This window comes from Carcharhinus amblyrhynchos, chromosome 8, assembly GCF_965287045.1.
Source record: "Carcharhinus amblyrhynchos chromosome 8, sCarAmb.v2.hapA, whole genome shotgun sequence".
Classification (NCBI taxonomy): domain Eukaryota; kingdom Metazoa; phylum Chordata; class Chondrichthyes; order Carcharhiniformes; family Carcharhinidae; genus Carcharhinus; species Carcharhinus amblyrhynchos.
The window spans coordinates 88895486-88921470 of record NC_137331.1 but is presented as its reverse complement, the minus strand read 5'-3'; the positions used below and the strand labels follow the sequence as shown (position 1 = coordinate 88921470).

General features: G+C 40.5%; 1 protein-coding gene across 1 annotated transcript; it reads left to right on the top strand.

The window, feature by feature from the left end:
- Window positions 1-296: 296 nt before the first annotated feature.
- Window positions 297-25935, top strand: ccne2 (cyclin E2). Its single transcript, XM_080194438.1, has 11 exons — window positions 297-338; window positions 431-509; window positions 597-659; window positions 2110-2264; window positions 5228-5363; window positions 10350-10496; window positions 15104-15199; window positions 20166-20300; window positions 21056-21167; window positions 23751-23908; window positions 24876-25935. The coding sequence occupies exons 1-11, from the start codon at window positions 325-327 to the stop codon at window positions 24987-24989; spliced, it is 1209 nt and encodes a 402-aa protein (XP_080050564.1). The 5' UTR covers window positions 297-324; the 3' UTR covers window positions 24990-25935.
- Window positions 25936-25985: the final 50 nt, after the last annotated feature.

Sequence of the window (25985 nt, the reverse complement as noted above, 5' to 3'; positions counted from 1 at the left end):
CGGAGGTAGAAAGAGAACTTTGCTGCGGGGTGGCGCTTTTTTATGATATATAACCTAAACGTTTAAATTGACTGCTCATGTACCCATGGTAATTTCCCCCAAAAATTAACTTTCTTTTTTAATATCCTGCTTCTCACTGAAACTTAAATTTAACCAATATCTTGTGGAAATAAAAAAATTGACACTAGGTCTGGGTAGCCTGGCAGGAAGCCAATGTCATGTGGCTTATTCAATGTGCCTTGTTTAGCAGTATCAATAGTGTATATAATATAAATTTATATTTTATAATTTATGTTTTATAAGGGATTCACGTAATTGAAGAAGATGTCGAGGCGCAGGTGAGAAATGCTCCTTTATTACAATTCATGTGTTTGGGGAAATTGAAGAGAGTTTTATATTTAAGAGCAATTTCGTGTGTGTTTTAAAACAGTGATCGTTTACAAGCCAGGCAAGCAAAATTCGAGGAACAAAAGGATGACACCATCCAGTCAAAGAAAAGGAAACCTGAAGTGAGCAGTGTAAAGTTATTACCAATATATTTTCGAGCAGGTTAACCAGTTACCAGAATAAATGTCATGGCCATTTATATTTTTCAGGAATGTAGCGATCACAACCACGAGACAGAAGTGAGCAAGAGAAGGCGACAGTTCCAGATACAGGTAGGAGATCCCATAGCAGATCATGCTATTAAGAATTAGTTAGAGAGAAAAGGTTACTGTGTATATACAGAGAGATAACTTCCCATGGTTGGGCGGATAGTCAGAGCGTGGCGGTGACCAATGCAGAATACGTGCCTGTGTAATTTGTAAAAATTTCATCTGATTGAGATTAGCTTTTTTTTAAGAAAAAGTGCAGCAAATGATGCGAAGTGGCTTGAAAATCAGCTTTGAATGCTGGAGATGAGCAGGCGGTATTTGCTGAATGAATGAATGAATGAAGTGTCCTTATCTGGAGCTTACAGAGTTTGCGCGCTGTGTCAAACAGCCGGTTCCTGCTTCTTGTGGGAGGTACTTGCTGGTGGCGCGCCCGCCTTGTATGAACTCTGGCTCCTTTTTTCCCCCCGTTTATGTTCACAATGATTTAAAATGAAAATCAAGAAACCAGACAATTTTTAAGGGGCTGCATGAATACATCCTGCGTGTTTTAGTGCTGGGATGACTTTTGAAACGTATTGATTCGGACTGTGCTGTATTGCTAAAGGGGTTTTGGGTATATTGCACTGTCCAGGGAATATAGAATAGATTCTATTACCAAAATGACTATCCAGTCCCAGGAACGGCATTTAAGACATGGTATTAAGAGCCGGAGTTTTGTTCGGAAGTGTTTTCATTCCCCCGCTCCCACTACCCCCTCATCCAAAGGGTTCAAGCGGCGGTCTTTCCTGCCCAGTAAAAGTCTGTAAAATGATGCATTATTCACTGAAAGGGGATTCCGTGTAAAAGCTGGGTGCAATGGCGAAATCGGGGCTTGAAATTTCTAAACTTGCGTCTTAAATTAAGTCGGAAATGAATAAACGCGGGAAGTTTTCCCTCGCAAACGTGTTTCAAAAAAAAGGCAGTGGAATCTGCTTGAACTGTGAGTGAAATTCTGGCCATGGCTAGGGGAGGGGGCACTCTTTACGCAGGAGTTTTCTTCAGTCCGGATCACTGCTGGTTCAATCAAATGCTGGACTTCAACGCTGCACTGCTTGCTTTTTGAATATTGCTTTATTTTAAGTGTTATTTCTGTTCATCAGTATTGGGAGGACCTGTATTGCTTGTAGCTTTACTGACATTATTTCCCAGTAATTTTTTTTCAAAAAAGGTTTTGACTTTTCTAATCCCGACTTATATAAACTAAACATTTTGGGTTAGTTCTTGCTGTTCAATTTATTATTAATCTGGAGACCAAATGGTTGTACCCTGGAAGGGGATATCAGTACTCCAGTATCATTTATTTGCCTTTATAAATTACTTATTGTACCTTTTTACTGAGATCGGCAGAGGGAGCACTTTCTCAAATATGCACGGAAGCCAAGTTTGGTTCCAAATGGGTGTTATCATCTGGTCATAGTTCAAATCAATCTTAACTCAAATAGTGACATTTGTTCATTTTCTTGCTTTTTTGCAGAGCTGCTGGGCACCTATAGTACCTGGAGCAGTTAGCCCTTGCATCCTTATCCCCACACCACATAAAGAAACTGATATCATTGGAGATTTTTCTAGATTCACACAATATCGGTTTAAAAACCTGTTCCTAACCAAATCACCGCTACCACCTCTCAGGTGAGTACCTTGATGCAGATTGGCTGCACTATTTGAATGTCCAACCATTAAGTATTCACCTTAATGTTTGTTCATCAAGTGGCAATGTAAGTTAACAATCTCCATTCGTTAGTGTGTGAAGTTTAAATCCTAGTGCAACTGAAGTCTTATATTTTATTTTCCAAAATCTTATTTATCACCTAATTTATTGTGGCAACATATAGATTTGTGCCCTGGATTTGAGTGGAGCTACTGTGTACAGATGAAACACATGCCCAGAATAAGACAATATTGTGTATTCAGTTATCTCAAGGGTGACCAGGGATGGGTGATAAATGCTGGCCAGCCAGCAAAGCCTATGTCTCATGAATGAAGATTGGATTTCATGCTTTATGGTCTCCAAGTAATTTTAAAAGGCAGCATTGCCAGTTGCTGCTTGGCAACATCGTACTTAGAATCATAAATCCCTACTGTGCAGAAGGAAGCCATTCGGCCCATCAAGCCTGCACCAACAACAGGCCCTATCCCCATAACCCCATGTATGTTCCCTGTCAATCCCCCTGACACTAAGGATCAATTGAACATGGCCAGTCTACCTGATTGGCACATCTTTGGTATGTGGAAGGAATCCCCACACAGCCATGGGGAGAATGTAAAAACTCCACACAGTGTCAGAATTGAACCCAGGTTCCTGGCACTGAGGAGAAAAAAGCACTCAAATGAGAAGGCAGCTCAATGAATTTGTTCTTTCTCCCTTTCTTCCAAGTTCTTGCCCCTCTCCTGAAGAGATTGACTTGTGCTGCAACACCTGTTTAACCAGTGCTCTCAACCCTTCATTGCCTCACCAAATGGGCAAGTTGAAATGATGTGTCTGCAGCCATTTTCATCCTGGGCCAGCTTGGCAATATCCAGTGTCAGTCACCAGTAGGGTGTATATTCTGCACTCCCCCAATATGGTAGCTATCCAATTGTTATAACAGATATTGAGCAGTAAAGTGCTTCTTGGATCTTCTGGATGAGATGATTTGATGTCGCATTGAGCTATTGGGAAACGGGTTTTTCAATAATTCTCCAACTTTACTTACTAGGAATTTCTAAGTATACTGAGGAATACCATGGGTTATCTAATCACTAAATATAAAAAGTTGTCACTTTTTTTATTTTTCCAAATTTCATCTTTATAAAGTGATGAAATAGGAAACAACCAAACATAAATATGCATATGTGAACATGATATGACTCTTGTTAGGCTGAAGACAATTTTGGGAATCCAAAGCTACAAGATACTTCTGTCAGGTTATTTTTGGAAGTGTTTAACATTTGGACCTAACAAAGCGCACAAACTGGAAATGGTCAGCAGGAGTGGCAACATCTGTGGAGAGAGAAACAGTTGATGTTTCAGGTCACTGATATTTCATTAGAACCATCACCTATCATTAAGTACTTATGCCTTTTCCTTATTAGCATTCTATACTCTAAGTTGAAACGAGTAGTTTGTATTGGAGGCTCGTGCTGGGTTTTAAACTGTTCCGTCTTTTGGTATGCGACATCTACCGCAAACAGAAATCACTTTATTCCCACATCAAAGTCTGCATTTGACTCTTATTTGTAGGAGTGACAGTTTTTGAGCACACCTTGGTACCCAGACCAATGGGCTGGAAAGCATCCAAACGCTTGTATTTTTGGGAAGCTTGGGTGTGCTTGTGAAGAAGCAGGGTGGAGTGGAGAGCATTGCTTATGGTACAAAACCAGGTCCACTAATTTTCGTTCATAATGCTGGTACCAAAAAGGTATTGGTTTTCTGAGAACTTCTCCACTCATGAGGTAAATAGGACAAATCATGAAAGAAGTACAAACGTCAGGATTGCTGGAGCTCATAAGCTGCATATTATTCATGAGCATTAGTGACAGAATTGCAGGAAGTTAGATGAAGCCTCTGGATGTGGAGACAGTGGGAGAACTTTGGAAGTTTTCTGCCATAGAATAGAATCCCTACAGTGCAGAAAGAAGCCATTCAGCACCAAACACAATCCCACCCAGGCTCTATCCCCATCATCCCATGCATTTACCCAACTAGTCCCCCTGACACTAAGGGACAACTTAGCATGGCCAGTCAACCTCACCCACACATCTTTGGACTGTGGCAGAAAACTGGAGCACCTGGAGGAAACCCCATGCAGACAACATGCAAACTCCACACACACACTGACCCAAGGCTGAAATGGAATCCAGGTCCCTGGTGCTCTGAGGCAGCAGTGCTAACCACTGTGCTGCCCTGATGCTTGTTGGACATTGGTCCCAGAATTTCCATATGTTCACAATTGGGACTGATATGACCCGCAGCTGATGCATTTTTTTTATACAGAATAGAATCCCTAGAGTGCTGAAGGAGGCCATTTGGCCCATCAAGGCAGTACTGACAACAATCCCACCCAGGCCCTATCCCTGTAACCCCACATATTTACCCTGCTAATCCTCTGACACTAAGGGACAATTTATCATGGCCAATCACATGGCCTAACCTGCACCTCTTTGGAATGTAGGAGGAAACCGGGGCACCCAGAGGAAACTCACACAGACATGGGGAAAATGTGCAAACTCCACACAGACAGTGACCCATGGCAGGAACTGAACCCAGGTCCCTGATTTGACCAGAACAAACATTCAGAATGGTTAGGGGGTGGGGTGGAAATGTTTTAATGAAAGGAACTTTTAGGTATTGTTGAGTGACAACATTTTTAATTGAGAAAGGGGTGATGGGGCTTTCTTGGGGATGCAAAGCAAGGTGGTAAATGACGGTAAGATGAGGGCGAAGAAAGGAAACATCTTAATGTGCACAACTTGGAGAATGGTGTGTAGGGGAAAATGAGATGTCAAAAGTTTTGGACTTGAGATATCAGCTCCCAGATGAAATGTTATCCTCGGAAGGCTAATACGTAATCTGGTGTTTTCATAACTTGTTTGAAATGTTTTTACTTTTTTAGCTGGGGAAACTCTGAAGATGTGTGGTCTAATATGGTGAAAAAAGAAATCAAGTACACCCACAACAGTAATGTTCTCTCACTACACCCGTCCTTACAGCCAAAAATGAGAGCAATTTTACTGGACTGGCTGATAGAGGTTAGTCATCATTATAGTCCTTTACTTGATCTTGTACCAGAATTATTCAGCATTCTTTGCTGCTAAATCCTAAGTAATTCTGATAAGATTGTATTGTTATTGCCTTTAACAAAGCACAGATTTAAAGACACAAGCTTCAGGAGTTTGAATGATGTGTTTGATGCTTTAAATGAAACCACTCTTTAAAAATGCTTTCCTGTGCACTATATTTGAAGAAAAAGATTTTAATTTGTATAGCTGTTTTCATGATTATCAGACATCCCAAAGAGCTTCACAGACAGTGAAGTACTTTTTGAAATGTGGTCATATTGTCATAGGAAATATGGCAGCCAGTTCAACACAGCAAACTTCCACAAACGGCAATGATATAACGATCAGATTTTTGGTTTTTCGAGAGGGGTAGGTGATGGCTGGGGGCTAACACCCCCTCTACAGTTGTTAGAGCTGCTGCCTCACGGTGCCAGTGACCTGGCTTCAATTCTGACCTTGGGTGACTGTGGAATTTGCATATTCTCCCTGTGTCTGCGTGGGTTTTCTTCCACAGTCCAAGTTGTGTGGGTAGGTTGATTAGCTATGCTAATTGTCCATTAGTGTAAGGGGGATTTACAGGGTAAATACCTGGGGTTATGGGGATAGGGCCTGGGTGGAGTTACTGTCAATGCAGGTTTGATGAGCCAAATGACCTCCTCCTGCACTGTAGGGATTCTATGATACAATGCTTTTCTTCAAAATAGGGATGTTTTGCATTTGCTGGAGAAGGCAGAAGAGGTCTGAGTTTAATGTCTCCTCCAAAAGAATGGCTCCTTCAGTGCTGCAATATACTGTCACATTTGCTAAGAAGCAAACCCCCATGCTTACATGCAGCAAGCCCTGAACAACATCCAGGCTTGCTTAAGCTGATGAGTGGTATTTGCAAGGTGTTAGTCATCCCCAGCAGGAAAGTCTCGCCATCTCCACTTGCTGTTCAATTGCCAAATCTCTCACCATCAACATTCTAGGGGTGGAGATTGACTAGAAACTCAGGAGCAACCACATGAATGCTTCAACTAGTAGAACAGGTCAGAAATTGGGTAGCAATTTTGAAAAACCTGAGGGTCGATAAGCCCTCTGGGCCAGATGTTTTACATCCTAGGATATTTTGGGAGGCAAGGGATGAGATTGCAGAGCCTTTAGATTTGATCTTTGGGTCCTCAATGTCCACGGGGATTGTGCCAGAGGACTGGAGAGTGGTGAATGTTGTTCCTCTCTTCAAGAAAGGAAAGAGAAATGACCCTGGTAATTATAGGCCAGTTAGTCTTAATTCAGTGTTTGGTAAGTTAATGGAAAAGGTCCTGAGGGATAGGATTTATGACCATTTGGAAAGATGCAGCTTAATCCGGGATAGTGAGCGCAGATTCGTGAGGGGTGAGTCTTGCCTCACAAATTTGATTGAATTCTTTAAGGAGATAACGAAGTGTGTAGATGAAGATAGAGCAGTTGATGTTGTATACATGGATTTTAGTAAGGCGTTTGATAAGGTTCCCCATGGTAGGCTCATGAAGAAAGTAAGGTGGTGTGGGATGGAAGGAAATTTGGCCGATTGGATAAGTAACTGCCTGTCTCGTAGAAGACAGAGGGTGGTGGTGGTGGAGGGAAAATTTTCAGACTGGAAGCCAGTTACCAGCAGTGTACCACAGGGGTCAGTGCTGGGTTTTTTGCTATTTGTGATTTTTATCAATTACTTGGAGGAGGGGGCTGAAGGGTGGGTTAGTAAATTTGCTGATGACACCAAGATTGGTGGAGTAGTAAATGAGGTGGAGGACTCTTGCAGGCTGCAAAGACGCGTCGATAAGATGCAGAGCTGGGCCGAAAAGTGGCAGAAGGAGTTTAACCCTGATAAGTGCGAGGTGATTCATTTTGGCAGGACAAACTTGAATGCAGATTACAGGGTCAATGGCAGGTTTCTGAGGATTGTGGAGGAACAGAGATATCTTGGAGTTCATATCCACAGATCTCTGAAGTTTGCCACTCAAGTGGATAGAGCAATGAGAAAGGCTTATAGCGTGTTAGTGTTTATTAACAGGGGGTTTGAGTTTAAGAGCTGTGGGGTTGTGCTGCAACTATACCAGACCTTGGTGAGACCACATTTGGAATATTGTGTGCAATTCTGGTCACCTCACTAAGAAGGATATGGAAGCATTGGAGAGAGAGTGCAGAGGAGATTTACCAGGATGCTGTCTGGTTTGGGGGGTAGGTCTTGTGAGGAAAGGTTGAGGGAGCTAGGGCTTTTCTCTTTAGAGTGGAGGAGGATGTGAGATGACTTAATAGAAGTTTATAAGATGATGAGGGGGATAGATAGAATGGATGTTCAGAGACTATTTCCTCGGGTGGATGTAGCTGTTACTAGGGGACATAACTAAGAGGTTCATAGTAGGAGATATAGGAGGGATGTCCGAGGTAGATTCTTTACTCAGTGGTTGGGGTGTGGATTAGACTGCCTGCTGTGATAGTGGAGTCGGACACTTTAGGAACTTTTGAGCAGTTATTGGATAGGCACATGGAGCACACCAGAATGACAGGGAGTGGGATGGCTTGATCTTGGGTTCGGACATAGCTCAGCACCACATCGAGGGCAAAAGGGCCTGTACTGTGCTGTACTGTTCTATGTTTCTGTTCTTTGGAAAGTGGCCCACTTCCTGACTTGAAGCTTCTTGAAGTACAAGTCAGGAATGCAATAACAAAAGGAATGTTCTGTGGATGTCAGAAATCTGAAATAAAAAGGAGAATGTTGCAAATATTGCATGATGTGGATAAACGTATGATTAGCCACTTCAGTAGCAAAGATGGGAAGGTAGATTATTTGGATGGATGTAAATTGAGAGCTGGATATTGAGCAAGATCTTGCTGTGCATCAGTCGCAGAATGTAAGCGTCAGGTAAAGAAGGCAAATGGTAAGTCGGCCTTCAGAGCCAGAGGATTTCAGTACACGAATAGGGATGTTTGATTGCAATGGCAGAGGTTGTTAGTGAGGCCACACCTGGAGTATTGTGTGTGCTTTTGGTGTCCTCATCCAAGGAAAATGTTCTTGGTATAGAGGTAGTATAGCAAAGGCTTACCAGACTGATTCCTAGGATGGCCAGACTGTCATATGAGGAGAGACTGTCAGTGAGAATTGTATTTATTGGAGTTTAGAAGGGTGAGAGGGGAATCTCACAGAAGCTTGTAAAATTCTAACTGGATTAGACAGGGTAGATTCAGAAATGATTCCTGATGCTGGGGGAGTGCAGAACAAGGGGCCATAGTTTGTGATAAGGTGGTAAACCTTTTAAGACTGAGGTGAGGAGAAAGTTCTTCATCCAGAGTGGTGAACCTGTGAAATTCACTACCACAAAGTAGTGATTCCAAGAAGGAATTAGATATGGCTCTTGGGGCTAAAGGTGGAGGAGGGTATCAAAGGGCTCAACGGCTTACTCCTGCTTTCATTTTCTATGTATGATTCAGTGGGTCATACATCATCAATGGACAGAGAGAAACCAAGTTTTTTTTTTCAGGATGCAATACTCTTTCCTTGTCTGGATGGGAGCAGCTGTAATAACAGTTGGAGGCTCGAGACCATTCAGGCACAAATAGTCTAATTTACTAGTAGTCCACTCATCACCTTAAAACAGTCACATGTTACACAGCTGCAATATGTGAAATCTATTGGATGCACCGTATTCTTTCACTGAGTTGCCTAAAGCTGCAATCTCTAATACTTCAAGATAAGGGTAGCAGGTATATGGGAACACAGCCATCTCCAAATGCAACTTCCAAATCTTACTCACTGGGTGATATTTTACTGGCATTTCCGCCTGAAGTTCGTACGATCCTGCCCGAGGCCAATGGAAAATGCCATTCTCCGAGCTTCGTCTGCTGCAGGAATTGGGGCAGGAGTGTCAGTAAAATTTTGGCCACTGTCTGTCACTCGTTCATTGCAGAATTAAACTCCTGCAGCTCCCTTAACAGTACCTTAACCACACAGACTGTAGCTGATCAGGAAGATGGCTACCCACCATCATCTCAACAGCAGCCTGGGATGAGCAATAAGTACTGGACTTGCTAGTGCCCTGTATACCAAGGATTAATTTTAGAAATAATGTCTGTATGCAAGGTGATTTGATTTTTGTGATTGTCTCTGACTTCTTTTTGCTGTAACAGCTTGGCTCTGTTCTGGGCATTTTAACATTTGGTTTCAAGGATAGAGACTTGTTGAGTGCATAGATGAATTTATGGCAGCTATTTTTCAACAATGAAGGACTGGGGGAGGAAAGAAAATAAAGTCAGAGTCTACTTATTAGTTACAAGTAGGCTTGTATTCACACTGCAATGAAGTTACTGTGAAAACCCACTAGTCGCCACACTCCGGTGCCTGCTCAAGTACACTGAAAATTTATCATGGCCAGTTCACCTAACTTGCATATCTTCGGACTGTGGGAGGAAACCGGAGCACCTGAAGGAAACCCAGACACGGAGAACTTGCAAACTCCACACTGATAGTGACCCAAGTCAGGAATCAAACTCCATCCCTGGCGCTGTGAGGCAGCAGTGCTAACCACTGTGCCACCATGCTGTTAAAACCACCTTAAAGCATTCTCTCTCCCCTCGACTGGTGCATCCAAACTGCCACAATGTACTGTATTTCTTCAACACCACCACCTAAACCCTCAACGTATATCACCATGAAGGGCAAGGGTAATGGGGATTGTAAACACCACCATCTCCAGCTCACACCCCATTCTGACTTGGACACATCACACCATTCCTTTTGCTGTTGCTAGGCCAAAAACCTAAAACTCCCTAACTCCTTCACACAGACTGCAGCAGCTGGCGGAGGTGGCTCACCACCACCACTTCGTTGAAGACAGTTTGGGATGAATAATAGATGTTGGTCTTGCCAGCAAGATTTGCACCCTATGAATACAAAAAAATTGTTTATTAACTTGCATTCTTTTTTAACTATCTCTTCAGGTTTGTGAGGTATACATGCTCCACAGAGAAACCTTTTACCTTGCTCAGGATTTCTTTGACCGCTTCATGTTTACTCAAGAAAATATTCATAAAAGCAAGCTGCAACTCATAGGCATCTCCTCACTCTTCATTGCTGCAAAGCTGGAGGTAAACTCGCATCCGCTGGCTGGTGGGGAGGATAGATGTGGCTGAGCATAGTTTTAACCTGTCATCCTCCATGTTGTTAAGCAAGTTTTTGATGAGCTTTTGTTCTTGCTGCCTTCACTTTTTAGTGTAAAATGCAAGTAGCTGAGTTCTTAAGATATGGTCAATTTATTGGCTAAAAGTATTTCAAATGTTGAATTTTCCAGTTTTGTATAATCAGCACTTTAACTCAATGCTTCTGCATAGAAGGAAAGTCAAGAAAATGAGTAACAGGATGGGGAGAAAAAAGCCAAATGGTATAAAGAAATGGAAAAGGGGCACACAGCCTTGTGTGCGCACGTACACGGTTAGAGCTTGCAGCCTGCTCTACGGGACTTCTTGTAGGAGTAAATTATGGAACCTGTTTAATTAACGGGCCTCATTCTTCTTGAAATGAGTCCAACTTGGATTGAAGTATACAAATTGGAAACTACATTGGAATTTGTTCCATCATAATCTTGAATAGTTCTGTATGGAAGATGACTGATTGTTAATCCAAGAGCATAAAATATTTTTTGATGCAGTAAATGTTAGAATATTATACAAATGTTTCTCATTGACACCAATTATCTGGAAGTCCCAGAACCAAAAACACAGGATCCATCTCCAAGGCCATATCAAATATTCTTTCTAGCACTACAATGCCCAACCAATAGCTTTTTTAAAATTTTGACACCAGACTCAGTGAGTAAAGTCCCCTATTACTAGTTTACGTTTTTGACATACTGGGGATATCTCAGGATCCATCTTTTGTCTTAAACTTGGTGTGATATGCAGATGGTGTAGAATTTTTAGATAACTCTCTGTTCTGTTTACAGACCAAGATTTTATTTGTGTTCTCCCAGATAAACCCTCTTTCCCCCTCCTCCCCTGCCCCCGATCTCATCAGTATCTACTGAGAGGCCCTTTTGCCATGTCTGCAGAACCTCTTGCATATTCCTAATGCACATTAAGATTGCTAATTAATTGCTTTAGTGCTGAGGACAGAAAGGTTTTTCCACCAGGGAAGTACTGGCATTAAGATGCTGGGGTGTTTTATTAAGAATGAAGCCTTTAAGTTGTAAATTTTTTTTTAAGAAAAGGTCTGGGGTATCACATTGACACAGTTGCTCAAAAGATAATGAGGAGGTCCTGCTAAGAAGGTCCTCCAGTCTGAGAGCCCCCAATTCCTCCAAATGTCAAAACCATGGTCCCAGAGCCCTGGGGATAATCTGGATTACCCTGGATGGGAGGAAGAGCAGAAGTTAGCATAGACCTTCCCTCACAGACCATCTTCCACGTTCTCGTTAGTGATGATTGGATTTTCACGTTTATCTGGTACAGTGAAATCTCTAAGAAGCAGCAAAATTTGTAAATAGTCTTCACACCGGCCAGCTTCAATATTGAGCCAAATGGAAGAGGGATCCCCTCTTACCCATTCTCATATCAATCCAAGTTGAGAAGCAATGTTGTATTGGGCACACCAAGGTCTCCTTTTGAATTTGAAAGTTGTAATTTGGCCAATTTTAAGCAAGGTGTCTTCTTGTTCCATCTGACGGAGCTAAACCCTCTGTTAATTTCTTTCAGGATCTCAGCAGAAAATAAAATTGGTAGTACTTGTAGTGTGTACCTAGGTAATAAATTCATCTTGATCAGAGCTATCCTGCCCAGCCATGATGTAGATGGAGAGGACCAGCGATGTAGATCTCGCTTCATAGATGCGAGAAAGGGGGTAAAGTTTGCTCAGTACAGCTGACGGAGTGGGGGGAGGCAATAGAAATATTTCAACATGGTACTTCACATAGTAATGGACGAGTCAGGCAGGAATCAACATCTGAGTCAAAGTAAACCAGCCTGCATTGTAAACCTTATAGGTATAAACCGTCCACAGACTCTTGGGCTGCAGGAATCCCTCCCAGAAGTGGCTCACTACCCCAAATAGGTAAACCTTGCAGGAGACCATCTGAAGGGGCAGGGGGCAAATGGGGGTTCTGCATGGCATAGCTTCAGACTTAACAAAATTTATTTTATAACCTGAGAAGAAATGAAACTGACACATGGTGTCAGTAATAGCAGGAATGGAGATTTCCTTTCCGGCTGAGACAAAGATAGAAACATGTCAGTGTATAACGTCATCTTTTGCTGCTCGCTGCCACTAGCCAAACCAAATACCGAAGGGTTATGTCTAATTGCCTCTGCTGAGGGCTCAATAGTTATTGCAAACCACGACAGGGATAGCCAACAACCCTGACAGGTCCCCTGATGAAGATAAAAGTTTATTAGGTATGTAATTTATTAGTAAGAACTGTTGCAAGTGAGATTTTATAAAGCACTTGTATCCACTAACAAATCCACCCTCTCCTGCACTCTGACTCCAAATTTCTGGAGCGTGCAAAAACAATTAGAATGCAGAGAAAGCATTTAATTGGGTAAAATGCAACTACGAAATCACCACACTCTATCACCTTGTTGAGAAACCTGATTGATATTTAATAACCTCCAGACATTGTTATATGAATTTCAGCCTTTTATAAACCCAGTCTGATAACTCCAAATAGTCAAGGGAAGAATTTTTTTTTTCCTAGGCCCAGTACCAGTATTTTGGGTAATGAATTCAAATCTGTGTTTGGAAGTGAGTCTGGTCTATAGGATGCACATTCCTCCTCACTCTTACCTGTCTTCAAAATTAGAGGTATTTGCTTCCCTAAGCAGCTGCAGCATATTGTGCTGCACTGGCCTAAAGTCATCTTCTAACTTTGTTGAAACCCTCGGACCTTTGTATCGCTGCTTAAAAATCTTGAAAGAGTGAGGTCCCACTACGTCTAGCTGCCTTCTTCATTTTTGATGATCTTTGAAGTTATGAAAACACATAATTGTGGGCCGGAATCATTGGTTGTCCCTGGACCTCAAACCAAGTAAACAATGTACTCTCTATAACTTGATGCTCCCAGCTTGCTTTTCAATGTTGAGGAAAAAGTGGTAACCAGCTGTCAGAATTTAACTGGGAGTTTACCCTCAGCTCCAAAGAGGTGGATAAGGGTAAAGCAGTTGATGTGGAGTATATGGATTTCAGTAAAGCATTTGATAAGGTTCCCCATGGTAAGCTACTGCAGAAAATACGGATGCATGGGGTTGAGGGTGATTTAGCAGTTTGGATCAGGAATTGGCGAGCTGAAAGAAGAAAGAAGCTGAAAGAAGGTGGTGGTTGATGGGAAATGTTCAACCTGGAGTTCGGTTACTAGTGGTGTACCGCGGGGATCTGTTTTGGGGCCACTTTTTATAAATGACCTAGATGAGGGTGTAGAAAGATGGGTTAGTAAATTTGTGGATGACACTAAAGTCGGAGGAGTTGTAGACAGTGCGGATGGATGTTGCAGTTTGCAGAGGGACATAGGTAAGCTGCAGAGCTGGGCTGAGAGGTGGCAAATGGAGTTTAATGCAAAAAAGTGTGAGGTGATTCACTTTGGAAGGAGTAACAGGATTACACAGTATTGGGCTAATGGAAAGCCTCTTGGTAGTGTGGATGAGCAGAGAGATCTGTGTCCATGTACATAGATCCCTGAATGTTGGCACCCAGGTTGATAGGGTTGTTAAGAAGGTGTATGGTGTGTTAGCTTTCATTGGTAGAGGGATTGAGTTTCGGAGCCATGAGATCATGTTGCAGCTGTACAAAACTCTGGTGCGGCCGCACTTGGAGTATTGTGTACAGTTCTGGTCGCCATATTATAGGAAAGATGTGGAAGCATTGGAAAGGGTGCAGAGGAGATTTACCAGGATGGTATAGTGGGAAGGTCTTATGAGGAAAGGCTGAGGGACTTGAGGTTGGTTTTGTTAGAGAGAAGAAGGTTAAGAGGTGACTTAATTGAGGCGTACAAGATGATCAGAGGATTAGATAGTGGACAGTGAGTGCCTTTTTCCTCGGATGGTGATGGCTAACACGAGGGGACATAGCTTTAAATTGAGGGGTGATAAATATAGGACAGATGTTAGAGGTAGGCTCTTTACTCAGAGGTTAGTAAGGGTGTGGAATGCCCTGCCTGCAGCAGTAGTGGACTCGTCAACTTTAAGGGCATTCAAATGGTCTTTGGATAGGCATATGGATAATATTGGAATAGTTTAGGTTAGAGGGTCATTAGATTGGTTCCGCTGGTTGGCGCAACATGGAAGGCCGAAGGGCCTGTACTGCGCTGTAATGTTCTATGTTTTTAAAGATGGTCAGAGCAGAATAAGTGACCAAAATGCCCACTGCTTACAGTTGGAATGTTTTGCATGGACATGCAGGTGGCATTTAATAGAAGTGATAGGGATCTCAGCATAGGGGTTGCCCCTCCCAACCCCAGCCCACAAGCAACTCAGATGGGAACATGCAGCCTGTTCATATGAGTATTATATAGTGTTGAATTCCTCCTATCACCTTCATCTGAATACAAGATTATCAACCATTTGAAGCAGTCTCTTTTGAGCAAAAATGTTTAAGAAGCAATGTCTATTGGCTGCCTTCATTCCATAAGTTGAAAGAAATCTTTTGATAAAATCTGTGGAATATATTTGTGTGACAAACTCAATTTGACTTTACATTTATATTGTTTCAGGAAATCTACCCTCCAAAGTTGAATGAGTTTGCATATGTCACAGATGGTGCATGTACAGAAGCTGAAATACTTGATATGGAACTGATTATTCTAAAGGTAAGCAGTCTGAGGTTGATTGTTCATAATGGTTTATAACACAATCGAGCCCAGTATCTTGTCCAGTAGTGTCCCATTTCATATCCGGTGTTTGTTGATCTTGGTCAAGATAACTTTTTTTTTTCATCCGCTGGACATGTACCAAAAGACCTGCATTTATATAATACCTTTCACACACTTTGGGGCACCCTAAGGTCTTTATAACCAATGAGGTGAAATATAGCAAATGAACTGGCCAATTAATGCACAGCAAGCTTCCAAAAACAGCAAAGTAATAATGACCAGAGAATTTTTATTGTGATGTTGATTTGTGGGGTAAGTTATGAGCCGCGTCAACAGCAGTATCTTCTATTCTTCAAAAATCGTGCCAAGCGACTTTCTACTTCCATCTGAGGGGAGACTTTTGGCATTTGTTCAAGATCTCATCTAAGATGTAGCTCAATCTCGGTATTGCACTGGTGTGCCAGGTGAAAGTTTTGTGCTCTAGCCTCTAGAATGGAACTGAATCCACAATGTCTCTGAGGCAGGAGTGTGACCCATTGGGCCCAGCCGACAGAGTCATTGCTTATGCAGCTGATAATTGCCCATTCCTAGTTGACCTGTGAAATTGCTGGTAGACCTGGCGTCATGTCATGTCACGTCACCACTTCATCTCATTTCAGAGAGAAGAGTCAACCACATGTGTGACTATAGTTTCACATTACTCCGGCTGGTTAAAGACAGTGGATTTCCTTTTCTAACGGACATTATTGAACTTGTTGGATTTTGTTGACAATCCAACAGCTTTGTTGTCAGTTGTTAATACCAACTTGTACATAACTGAATTATGTACAAATTAGAAGTAGGCCATTTGGCCTATCGAGCCTGTTCCACCATTTTGATATTAATGGCTGATCTGATAATGGCCTGAACTCTACCTTTCTTTCTAACCTTTGACTTCCTTGTCAACCAAGAATTTATTTTACTCATCCTTAGAAATATTCAGTGATCTTGCCTCTATTGCTCTGAGGGGTATTAGTATGGAATTTTCATCCACAAATAGAATAAAAATTTGCTTATCTTAGTCACTCCTGTTTAGTTCAAAGCCCTCTCTACCATCCTTTTCTACTTTCAAAGTCTAGTTTTGAACTATTTTATGATTTGAGCTTTTCCATTTTTTGAATTTAGTGCAGGTCTCTGGATTCCTGTTTCTGTAGCATAACCACTTTGCTAGTGCACTCTGTATATCATCTTTGATCCCTTGCAAATCAAATACTTCATTTGCTTCTTCATCTGAAAGTCAGCACTACTGTGGGGTGTTGTTTCAAAGTTACTGGCTGCATCTTGTGTCTTGTCCATATGGGTTATTTCATTTTTGTATTGACAAAGGCAATGGGTATAGGCTAGTTATTTAGTCATGGATAGGCACCACAACAGAGCCCCATCCTGATCACTTGTCATTTTTGGACTGGGATGGATATGAGGAGCAGGCACCAATAGAAGTGCCACCACCACTATTATTTTTTAATTAAACTCATTCAGTAATGCCCTTTAGGGAAGGAACTCTGCTGTCGTTACCCAGTCTCGCATATGTCTGCAACTCGAATTACACATCCATGTGCTTGTCTCTTAAACTTCTCTGTGGGATAACTATTTAATGACAATGTGATTTGATTTGTACATCAGATACAACAGTCGAGTGTGAGGTCAGTTATTTCATGTTGCCTGTTTTTTCTCCCTGTAACACCACAAGATTTAATGAAGAGAAATTGGTATAATCCAAAAAAAAAGGACGCTGCGCCAAAGGCGGAGAGATTAGGAGGGTTGATCAAAAGCTTGGTCTGCTTTAAGCATTGCCTTAAAAGAGTAGAGTGAGGTGGAAAGTTTGGGACTGAACTATGGAGCATATGGCCTAGGCAGCACTCACCTGATGAAGGAGCAGTGCTCTGAAAGCTCGTGCTACCAAATAAACCTGTTGTACTTTAACCTGGTGTGAGATTTCCTACTGTGTAAGCAGTATAAAGTTATGCTGCTAATGTTATGGTAAAAGAAGGGACCGGGGTACATTTTGAGGCAAGGTTTAAAGAATGCAGGGTTGAAGGGAACAGTTCTGGAAAAGATTGTAGGGATAAAGATGGGAGGTGGATGCAATGAAACATGAGGATGTGAATTCTAAATTTGAAGTGTTTTGGTAGAGTGAGTCAACGTGGATCAGCATGGACAGAAGTGATGGCTAAACTAGGCTGGTCCCAGATTGGATACAGGAAACGGTGGTTTGGATGACAAGGAGGTTATGGAGGAACATAGGAACCGGAATAGATTATTTAGACCATGGTGCCTGGTTTGTTATTTAATAGATTATAGCTGATCTGTGAATTATATCCTGTATTCCTTAATATCTTTGGATTGTTAATGAATGCTGCTGGTTATGAACCATCTGATTCAGCCTCAAACAGTGTGGAAGTAGGCGTTAGAAGGCTGGAGTTTATGCTGGGGGCTTTGGTCCTTCTGATTGAGCAATAATTTCCTCCATTCTTGAATGGATGTGGCAGGGCAGCATGACAAACCAGGAAGTGAAGGGGTCAACAGAATTGGAAAAGTAGAACTTGGTATCATCGGCATCCATGTGGCAACTAACCCTATATCGCTTTAAGGGCAATATATGGATGACTTCATTGCAGTATTAATGTAAGCCTTACTCGTGACTAAAACTTTTAAAGGAAGTGAAGGATGCTGAATATATAGACTCCAGAGCAATCGATATCAGGCTGGGCATTGTTCAAAATGCTTATTTTATTATTTATATTTTCACAATGTACTGTTCTGAGTATGTCACATTTTTATTACAAGCTTTAACTGAAGCAACTTCAGGCGAGATATTCATTCAGGCCTTTGTCATATCTGGCTTGGATTATTCCATTGATTTCCTTGCTGAATCTGAGTTCTAGCTTCCATAAATTTGCAGCTCACCCAAGACTCTGGAGACCCACGTTCTAATTTGAATTACTCCCTTATCATTGCCGGCCATATACATTTCAATTTCAAAATCACTTTTTCAGGGATTGTAAGACCTGGGAGAGCATTTAAGGGTGCTTTGCTGGAAAGATGCCAGGGATGTCAGCTATGGACTAAAGGTTAGCAAAGCTTTGATTGTTCTCCTTTTATAGGGGAGAAGGTTGAGATTTAATAGAAGCTTTCAAAATTAGGGAAGTAAATAGGGAAACTTTCCTTTGATCAGTAATTAGAGGACAAAGGTATAAATTAATTGGCAAAATAAGCAGAGGGGAGATGAGGATAATCTTTTCATGGAGAGTTCTTTATTTTTAAAATTTTTTTTCATGGGATGTGAGCAGCTTGATCTGAGTGGCTTACCAGGCCATTTCACTGGGCAGTTAAGAATCAGTCACGTTACTGTGGATCTGGAGTTGCGTGTAAGCTGGATGGCAGACTTTCTTCCCTAAAGCACGTGTGAACAAAGCAGGTTTTTGCAACAGTCGATGCCATGGGATCTTCTGCAGTGTGATTTTTGAACTCGTGCCACAGAGCATTAACCTGGGCGTCAGGATAGTTTCATGGTCGCCATTACTGAGATTTGCTTTCAAATCCAGATTTTATTCATTGAATGTAAATTCCAATAGCTGCCATGGTGGGATTTGAAGTGATGTCTCACCAGCAATAACCTAGGTCTCTGGGGTAGCACAGTTGCACAATGGTTTGATTCCTAGCTTGGATCACTGTCTGTTTGAAGTCTGCATGTTCTCCCTGTGTCTGTGTGGGTTTCCTCCAGATGCTCCAGTTTGTTCCCACAATCTGAAAGATGTGCTGGTTAGGTGCATTGGCTATTAAATTCTCCCTCAGTATACCCAAACAGGGGCCAGATTGTGGTGACGGGATTTTCACAGTAATTTCATTGCAGTGTTAATGTAAGCCTACTTGAGACACTCATAAACGTAAAAAAATGGGATTACTAGTTCAGTGACTAATATCACTATGAAACAGTCTCCCATAAACGATGAGTGACCTGGGTAATATGGCCTGCATGGGTAGACGAAGCAGATTTAATAGTAACTCTCAAAGAGAATTTGACATGCACTTAAAATGGAAAATTTTTAGGGGCTGAGAGATGCATAGATTGGGATTGATCTGGGACTACCTATAGTACAGGTGAGATTGACCGATTCCCTCCTACGTTATATGAATGTGTGATAACCTTGATCTCTGACCTTGTCTGCAGCTGGGAAGCACAGATCCCACTACTTTGAATGGAGATTCAGCTGAGTGCCAAATTTTCTATTCTCACTGGCAGCAGTGATTGGAGACCCTATTTATTGCTGAGTGGTGCGCCTGTGGAATTCTCTACCATGATGTAGCTGTTGAGGCCAAATCGTATGCTTTCAAAAAGGATATAGCTGTTGGGACAAAAGGGATCAAAGGATATGGGATGTGAGGGCTGGGTGAGTGGGGGTATCAGGCTATCGAGTTGGATCATCAATAATGATCCCAATGAATGGTGGAGCAGGCTCGAAGGGCCCAATGGCATTCTCCTGTTTCTATTTTCTATGTTTAACACAGTGAGCAATGAGGATAGCAACAGACTTTAGGGAGGCATAAATTGGTGAAACGGGCAGATGAAATTTAATGCAGGGAAGTTTTGAAGTGTTACATTTTGGTGGAAAGAATGAAGGGAAGCAATCTGACCAGGAATGGTACAATTTATAAGGGTGAAGGAATACAGACTTGAGAGGATTTACAAGGAATATTGACTTGAGGATGATTTACAACACAAGACTTTGATTGTAGCACTAGTTAAGAATGTTGTTTTTAAAAAAATAAATTGAGGATGCTTAACGATAAAGGAAGCTACATCAAGCCCCTGTGAGGATTTCCATCTAATGTTACAATTATTTTTAAGTGCTAGGGTGAGGGTGCTGATAAAATTGCAAATAATGGCTTGTATGAGACTATTTGTATACTTTCTTTTTTTAAGGCCTTAAATTGGGAACTGTGTCCAGTGACTATAATTTGCTGGTTGAACCTTTATCTTCAAATAATCTGTTTAAAAGAAGTACCCAACATGTCGCTGCCTCAGTATTCTCAAGAAACTTTTATACAGATTGCTCAGGTAATTACTAGTTACTGCATAAATAATTTTAAAAAATGATCAACCAAAACCATCAATGAACACATTAAGACATCTTGTGGCTGTTTTTATTTGGTTTTGTACTCCAAATTAAATGCTTTTTTGGGTATTTTTTGTTGAAAATAAATCCTATTTCATCAAGCAATAATTCAGTGATGTGGATAGCAATATCTATAGTGCAACTTTAACTGAAGTAATCACAGTACTTCCAGATCGGAAATGGTTTTCCCAAAATCAGTTTTTTGGCCCTGTCAAAGATGCTGCATTTTGGGTTGCATGCTGGAGTGATATGAGTATGCTTCACTGTCTCCATAAATGCCTCCTGCCTTTAGTGCCATTTTGATCTTCTAAATTTGAATCCTTTCCTCCCTCACGTGGTTCCAGCTTCAAAAGACTTGTCAAATTGTACCCTTTCAAATATGCTGTTGCAGATCCCTCAGTTTTCTTGTTCTGCCCCATTAATACTTCAAGCATTATTGAAGCACTGTGAGCCAGCTTTCTCTCTCATCATGGAAATTCCATCTCCACTTAATATCTCACCTCCTTTTGAAGAGATTTTCTGGTAATAAGGCATTATTGCACTAAGATCCATTCTTTAAACTTTGATGTAAATTTAGAACCAGGATGCCAAAACTTTGTCAACTGATGTTTCAAAGCACAGGTTTTGTAGTTCCACCTTATTGATAAAAGTACAAATCTCATTGCTCATTATCAATTTTTGAATTTGTTCTTTACAGCTTTTAGATCTATGTATCCTTGATGTTGAGAGTTTGAGTTTCTCGTATGGTGTGCTGGCTGCTGCTGCTGTTTGCTCTTACACATCTATTGAAGATACTTTCAAAGCTTCAGGTATGGAGGGTCTTGTTACTTCAGATGTACAGTTGATTGGATATATCCAATTTTAGATTTCATTGTGTATATCTCCAACTCCAATATATATAGGAAGAGCACTTCCATTCATTAACCTATCATTCTAGGTACTGTCTGAAGGCAAATTATAGGAAGCTTGTATGCTGTAGATCATGTCTATTTCTTCTCTCTGTTTTTGGTTAGAGCAGACAACACTTGTACTAAAGGTACTTGTACTGGATCACAATCAGGGCCAGAGTAGTTTCTTAGACTAGTTTCAATAGCTTAAGGAACCTTCTTCAATACACACTAATTGTCCTATGTTTTAAGTCTCATTTAAATAATCTCTTTCATGGTTTTCTGGGGGGGGGGGGGCAAAGGAATTATATATTGCAAAGCACCACATTGTATGAGATGGGCTGAATCGACCAGTGAATCTTTTTCCAGTCTTTCACAGATCATGTGCTTGTAATTAGCAACCAGATCAAAGCTGACCTAAATCTATTCGCCTAAAAATAATGATCGTTTCCTATCATTTTGAGCCCCTTGACGTCATATAAATAGTGACAATGCATTGGATAGTGTGTTGGACATGTACAAAAGATCTGGCTCTAACCTGCCTTCTAATCTTGATTTGGTCTGGCAGGATGCCAAAATCTACAACAGCACCTTGTCCATTAAGCCTGAGTGACTACCTTGTGTAAACATATTAGCAGCTTAACTTTCTTTTTATACAACTGACAATGAATGGCTTGGAGTTCAGAAATATACTTGTGATGTCTTGGGAAGAGAGTGAGATATAATCAAACAAGTTCTCTCTGTTGGGGATGCACTCTCAGCATTGTGAGCTCAGGTCAACGGAGTGATGAAAGTGGCATCCATTGAAGTTTCTAGGTCTGGTGTTTAGAGTTCTACAACCCAGAGATGGAAAGGCAGCATTATTTTAATCAGACCTCCTGATGATTAACATTAAAGAGGAGGGCTTAAGCTTTACTGCTCGTGTGGATTTCATGAAGCTCTTTTACTGTACCTTCCTTGCCCAATGCTGCAATTATCAGTTCCCATGATACCTTGGGAAAGGCAGAATCTTGCATTACCAGTTGGTGTGGTTTCTATTCCACCATAATTAGTGATGCAACACAATCCAATTTGTCCATGAGTTATATTTTTATTGTTGCATCAGCAACTAATCTCTCAACATTTCTTGGAGCAATTTCTTTTGATCAGCTTTTCAAAATTTTCACCTTTTGTCACCAGCATCGGCAGATTGGTTCTTTGTTTCTCTGACACTAAGATTTGGAAGAGGGGTTTTTGAGGCAGGAGCTTTATATATGCCTGCTCCAAACATCCAGCTACTGCCCGAGAGTCTGAATCTGATCAACAATGAGAAGCTTGGAGTCCTGGTGCAAGATTTTCAGGTTGCATCTTAAATTGGGACTCCAGAACATTGATGACAGAAGTCACTTGTCAAAAATCAATACACTTGTAGGCCAAAGTACTTTGGATTTCTGTCCATCTGCCTCATGACCTTTTGTGGTATGAGCCATGTACAGATGGCTGCAGTTGACATCTCTAAATGTATTTTGCAGGATGCTTCTGATGTAACAAATGGTTTGTGTTGCATGGATATTAGAATATGGAAACAGGCTGTTCACAACCAGTCCATTTTGTTTATTCCCTCCATGAATGCAGGTCATCTGTTCCTGATTCTTTGTTGCTACTACTAATTTTGATTTTTCTTTGTACTTGCTCAATGCTTCACTGTATTGCACTTCATGTTTGATTTTTGTAAATTTCCCTGAGTTTGATTTTAAAAAGGCTGATGCCCTCAACTACTGGAATGAATAACATGCATGACTGCAAGATTAGTTAAGACATCTGGTTGGAATAGAAGAGAAACGTGTATCACACCATCTCGATAGAGAAGCCTAAGTGCCATAACAACATTTTGTGTAGCATGATTCAACGCTAGTTAGAGAATTCTATTTCTGAAAGGGCAGAAAGGTTGCTAGTATTTTTGAAAAACACTACCTTGATAGACACCTGGTCTGATATGCACAGTTGTATTGAAATGGGCATATGAGATTTAGGTCAACTGTGAAAATGGCAAGTGCTACAAATGCACATTGTCCCCTGAAATCAGTACATCTTCCTTAATTGCATTTGGTATGTTTTTGAAATCTGAACAATGTTCTAACAAATATTTTGCCCCCAAACACTCAAAACAATTGTGAAGTGATACAATGCAAAGATTTGATGCAATTAGATTGACTTCAATCTTGCTTTTAGAATTCTATGGAGCATTGACTTCAATAATTTAGGAATTCTGATAATCTGTGGTTCACTATGTAGAATACTTTTATTTTCATAGCTCCTGCAATCCTTGGTATAAATTTTATTTTATTTCATTTCAGCATCTGAATAATTTAGAATGCGTTGTTTTAGACTGGACTTGATCATTATGGCATAATCCATTTTAAAACCATACAGGTTACTTGCTGTTGCATATTTACAAAAGGTTTGACTTAATATTGACTGTTAAAGATAAATAAATTAGTTAATTTATTTTTAAAATGGTTCTAGGTCTGGAATGGGAGAGCATTTCTGCATGTTTTAACTGGATGATACCTTTTGCTAAGACACTGAAAGAAGGTGATCCATTAAAGTTAAGAGATTTCAAGCAAGTGGCCAATGAAGACAGACATAACATTCAGACACATACTAAGTACTTAGATTTGCTGGTGAGTTATTTTAACTTCAATTATCCACTATGAAGGTGGGGAGGATAAAAACAAAATCAGATTGTAACATTCGTCCTTGAGAGTAACACTCATGATTCTTTCTAAACATTAAAAATGATTTTTTTGTATGAATTTGTTTTGTGGGTCATCAATCTTTAATAGAAGGTTAAGCAAGATTTGACATCAAGTCATAGAAAAAGGTAAGTTTTTATAGTAGTATCTCGAGGTGGAGGTTTAGAAAAGGGTACTAGGCAGATAAAAAGATGAGGCTGAGGGTTTGAAGGAAACTGGGGATGCACAAGAGACCAGAATTTGAAGTATAATGTTCCTGAGCTGCAAGGATGGAAATGAGGACATGGAAGGTTTAGAACTGAAGGATGAAAATTTTAAAAGTAACAGTTCACTGATTTACATTAAACTGTCGTTGGATGAATAAAGGGGTATTGGAACTGTGGTGTGAATTAAGAATATAGATGGATTTTAAATGATTATGGACTGGTTAAGCCTTGAGTTAAAAGCATGAATAGCTCATGGTGGGTAACTACAGAAACAATATAAATGTCACAGACTATTTTGATTGTTACCGAAGGAGGTACAATTGCACCATGCAATAGCCAGTGTTGAGCCTCTTAAACTAATATGTCACTTGTAGTAACACCTTACTACAGAGTATATTCTAGGAATTTCCAGGTGCACAGTTTAAGTACATAAGCTGTTACTGTCCATCACACCATTCTTACATTGGAGATGTCTTACAAATAATCAGATGAATTTCTGGTTTGACCATAAAATATTGAGATCCGTTAGCCATGATGATTTTGAGTGAACATTTTTGTGAAGTTAATTCCAGCTGCTGACATTAAATGGCAAATTGGATGCGCTTGCATTTTTTTGTATTACTTTATTCATTCACGTTGTAAATGTGATCTCAAAATTACTTATTCAATACTTTTTTTCTTCCTTGCAGGAAGAGGTACACATCAGGAAAACAGAGTGTACAGCAAGGTTATCCCCTGTATCCATAGGAGGGATCTTGACTCCACCTAAAAGCACCGAAAAGCCATTATCTAATTCATACTGAGTGGTGAATTTACAAGAAGAGAAAGAACAAATGAGAGAAAATCCCAGAGAACTGTGGGATTGATTACATTACTGCCACCAGATGCATCTGGAAACTTAAGCAAACCAAAGTTTAATTTTAGGAAAAATAACTACAGCAGCACATCATCTGATGTTTAATTTGTTTTAAAGAATGAACAAGCTAGCAGCTTGCTCCAGAACAACACTTTACTTCTGTGACTATTTAGAGGAAGGGAAACAAAGTCAGTGAAGTCTAGATGGTGAGAGTGAGTGTTTTTAAAAGATGACTTTTATACAAATCTGAAATTACATTATTCAGAAGAATGTGCATGCCTGTTATGTTCTGGGGTTGGAAGTCCAATGATGAAGCAATTTCATCAAAAAGCTATTTGGTTTGAACTTATTTTGGCAGAAAGCTGCATGAAACTGAACTATGAAATTGTGTATTATAGATGAAATGATTAAATCAGTGAGGGAATCACATAGTTTAAGGGGAGAGACTCCACAACTTGCAGCTAGCTTTGTCTTTCCTCTCCCACTATTTAACAGTTATTGTTCAGCTAGCACATTGTTAAAGAACCTTAGCATTGATGGATCTATGTATATATCTTATACTGTGAATGACACACGGACATATTTCATTCTTTAAATCAACTTTCTGCCACATTCCATTATTTACACAAGGAACTTATTGGAACAATTTTTACACATGCTGACACTGTAACAACTTCACAATGAATGGTTTGTACTTTAATTTTGTAAATGCAGGGCTATAGTATTTGGTTTTGCATTGGTGCTGTTTTCCTTTTTCAGGGTGGTTAAAGCCTGGACTATTAACTAAGCAGATGATTAACTGAGGTTGTAGTTTCTTGCTGAGGGACACACTTATCTGCAAAGTAAATGTAATTCTCAGAGGCTTTGCAGAGTATGAGTGGGTGGAGTTCTTAGTTTGTATATACTTCAATGTCTAAAAAGGATGTACAAAAGATGTTATATA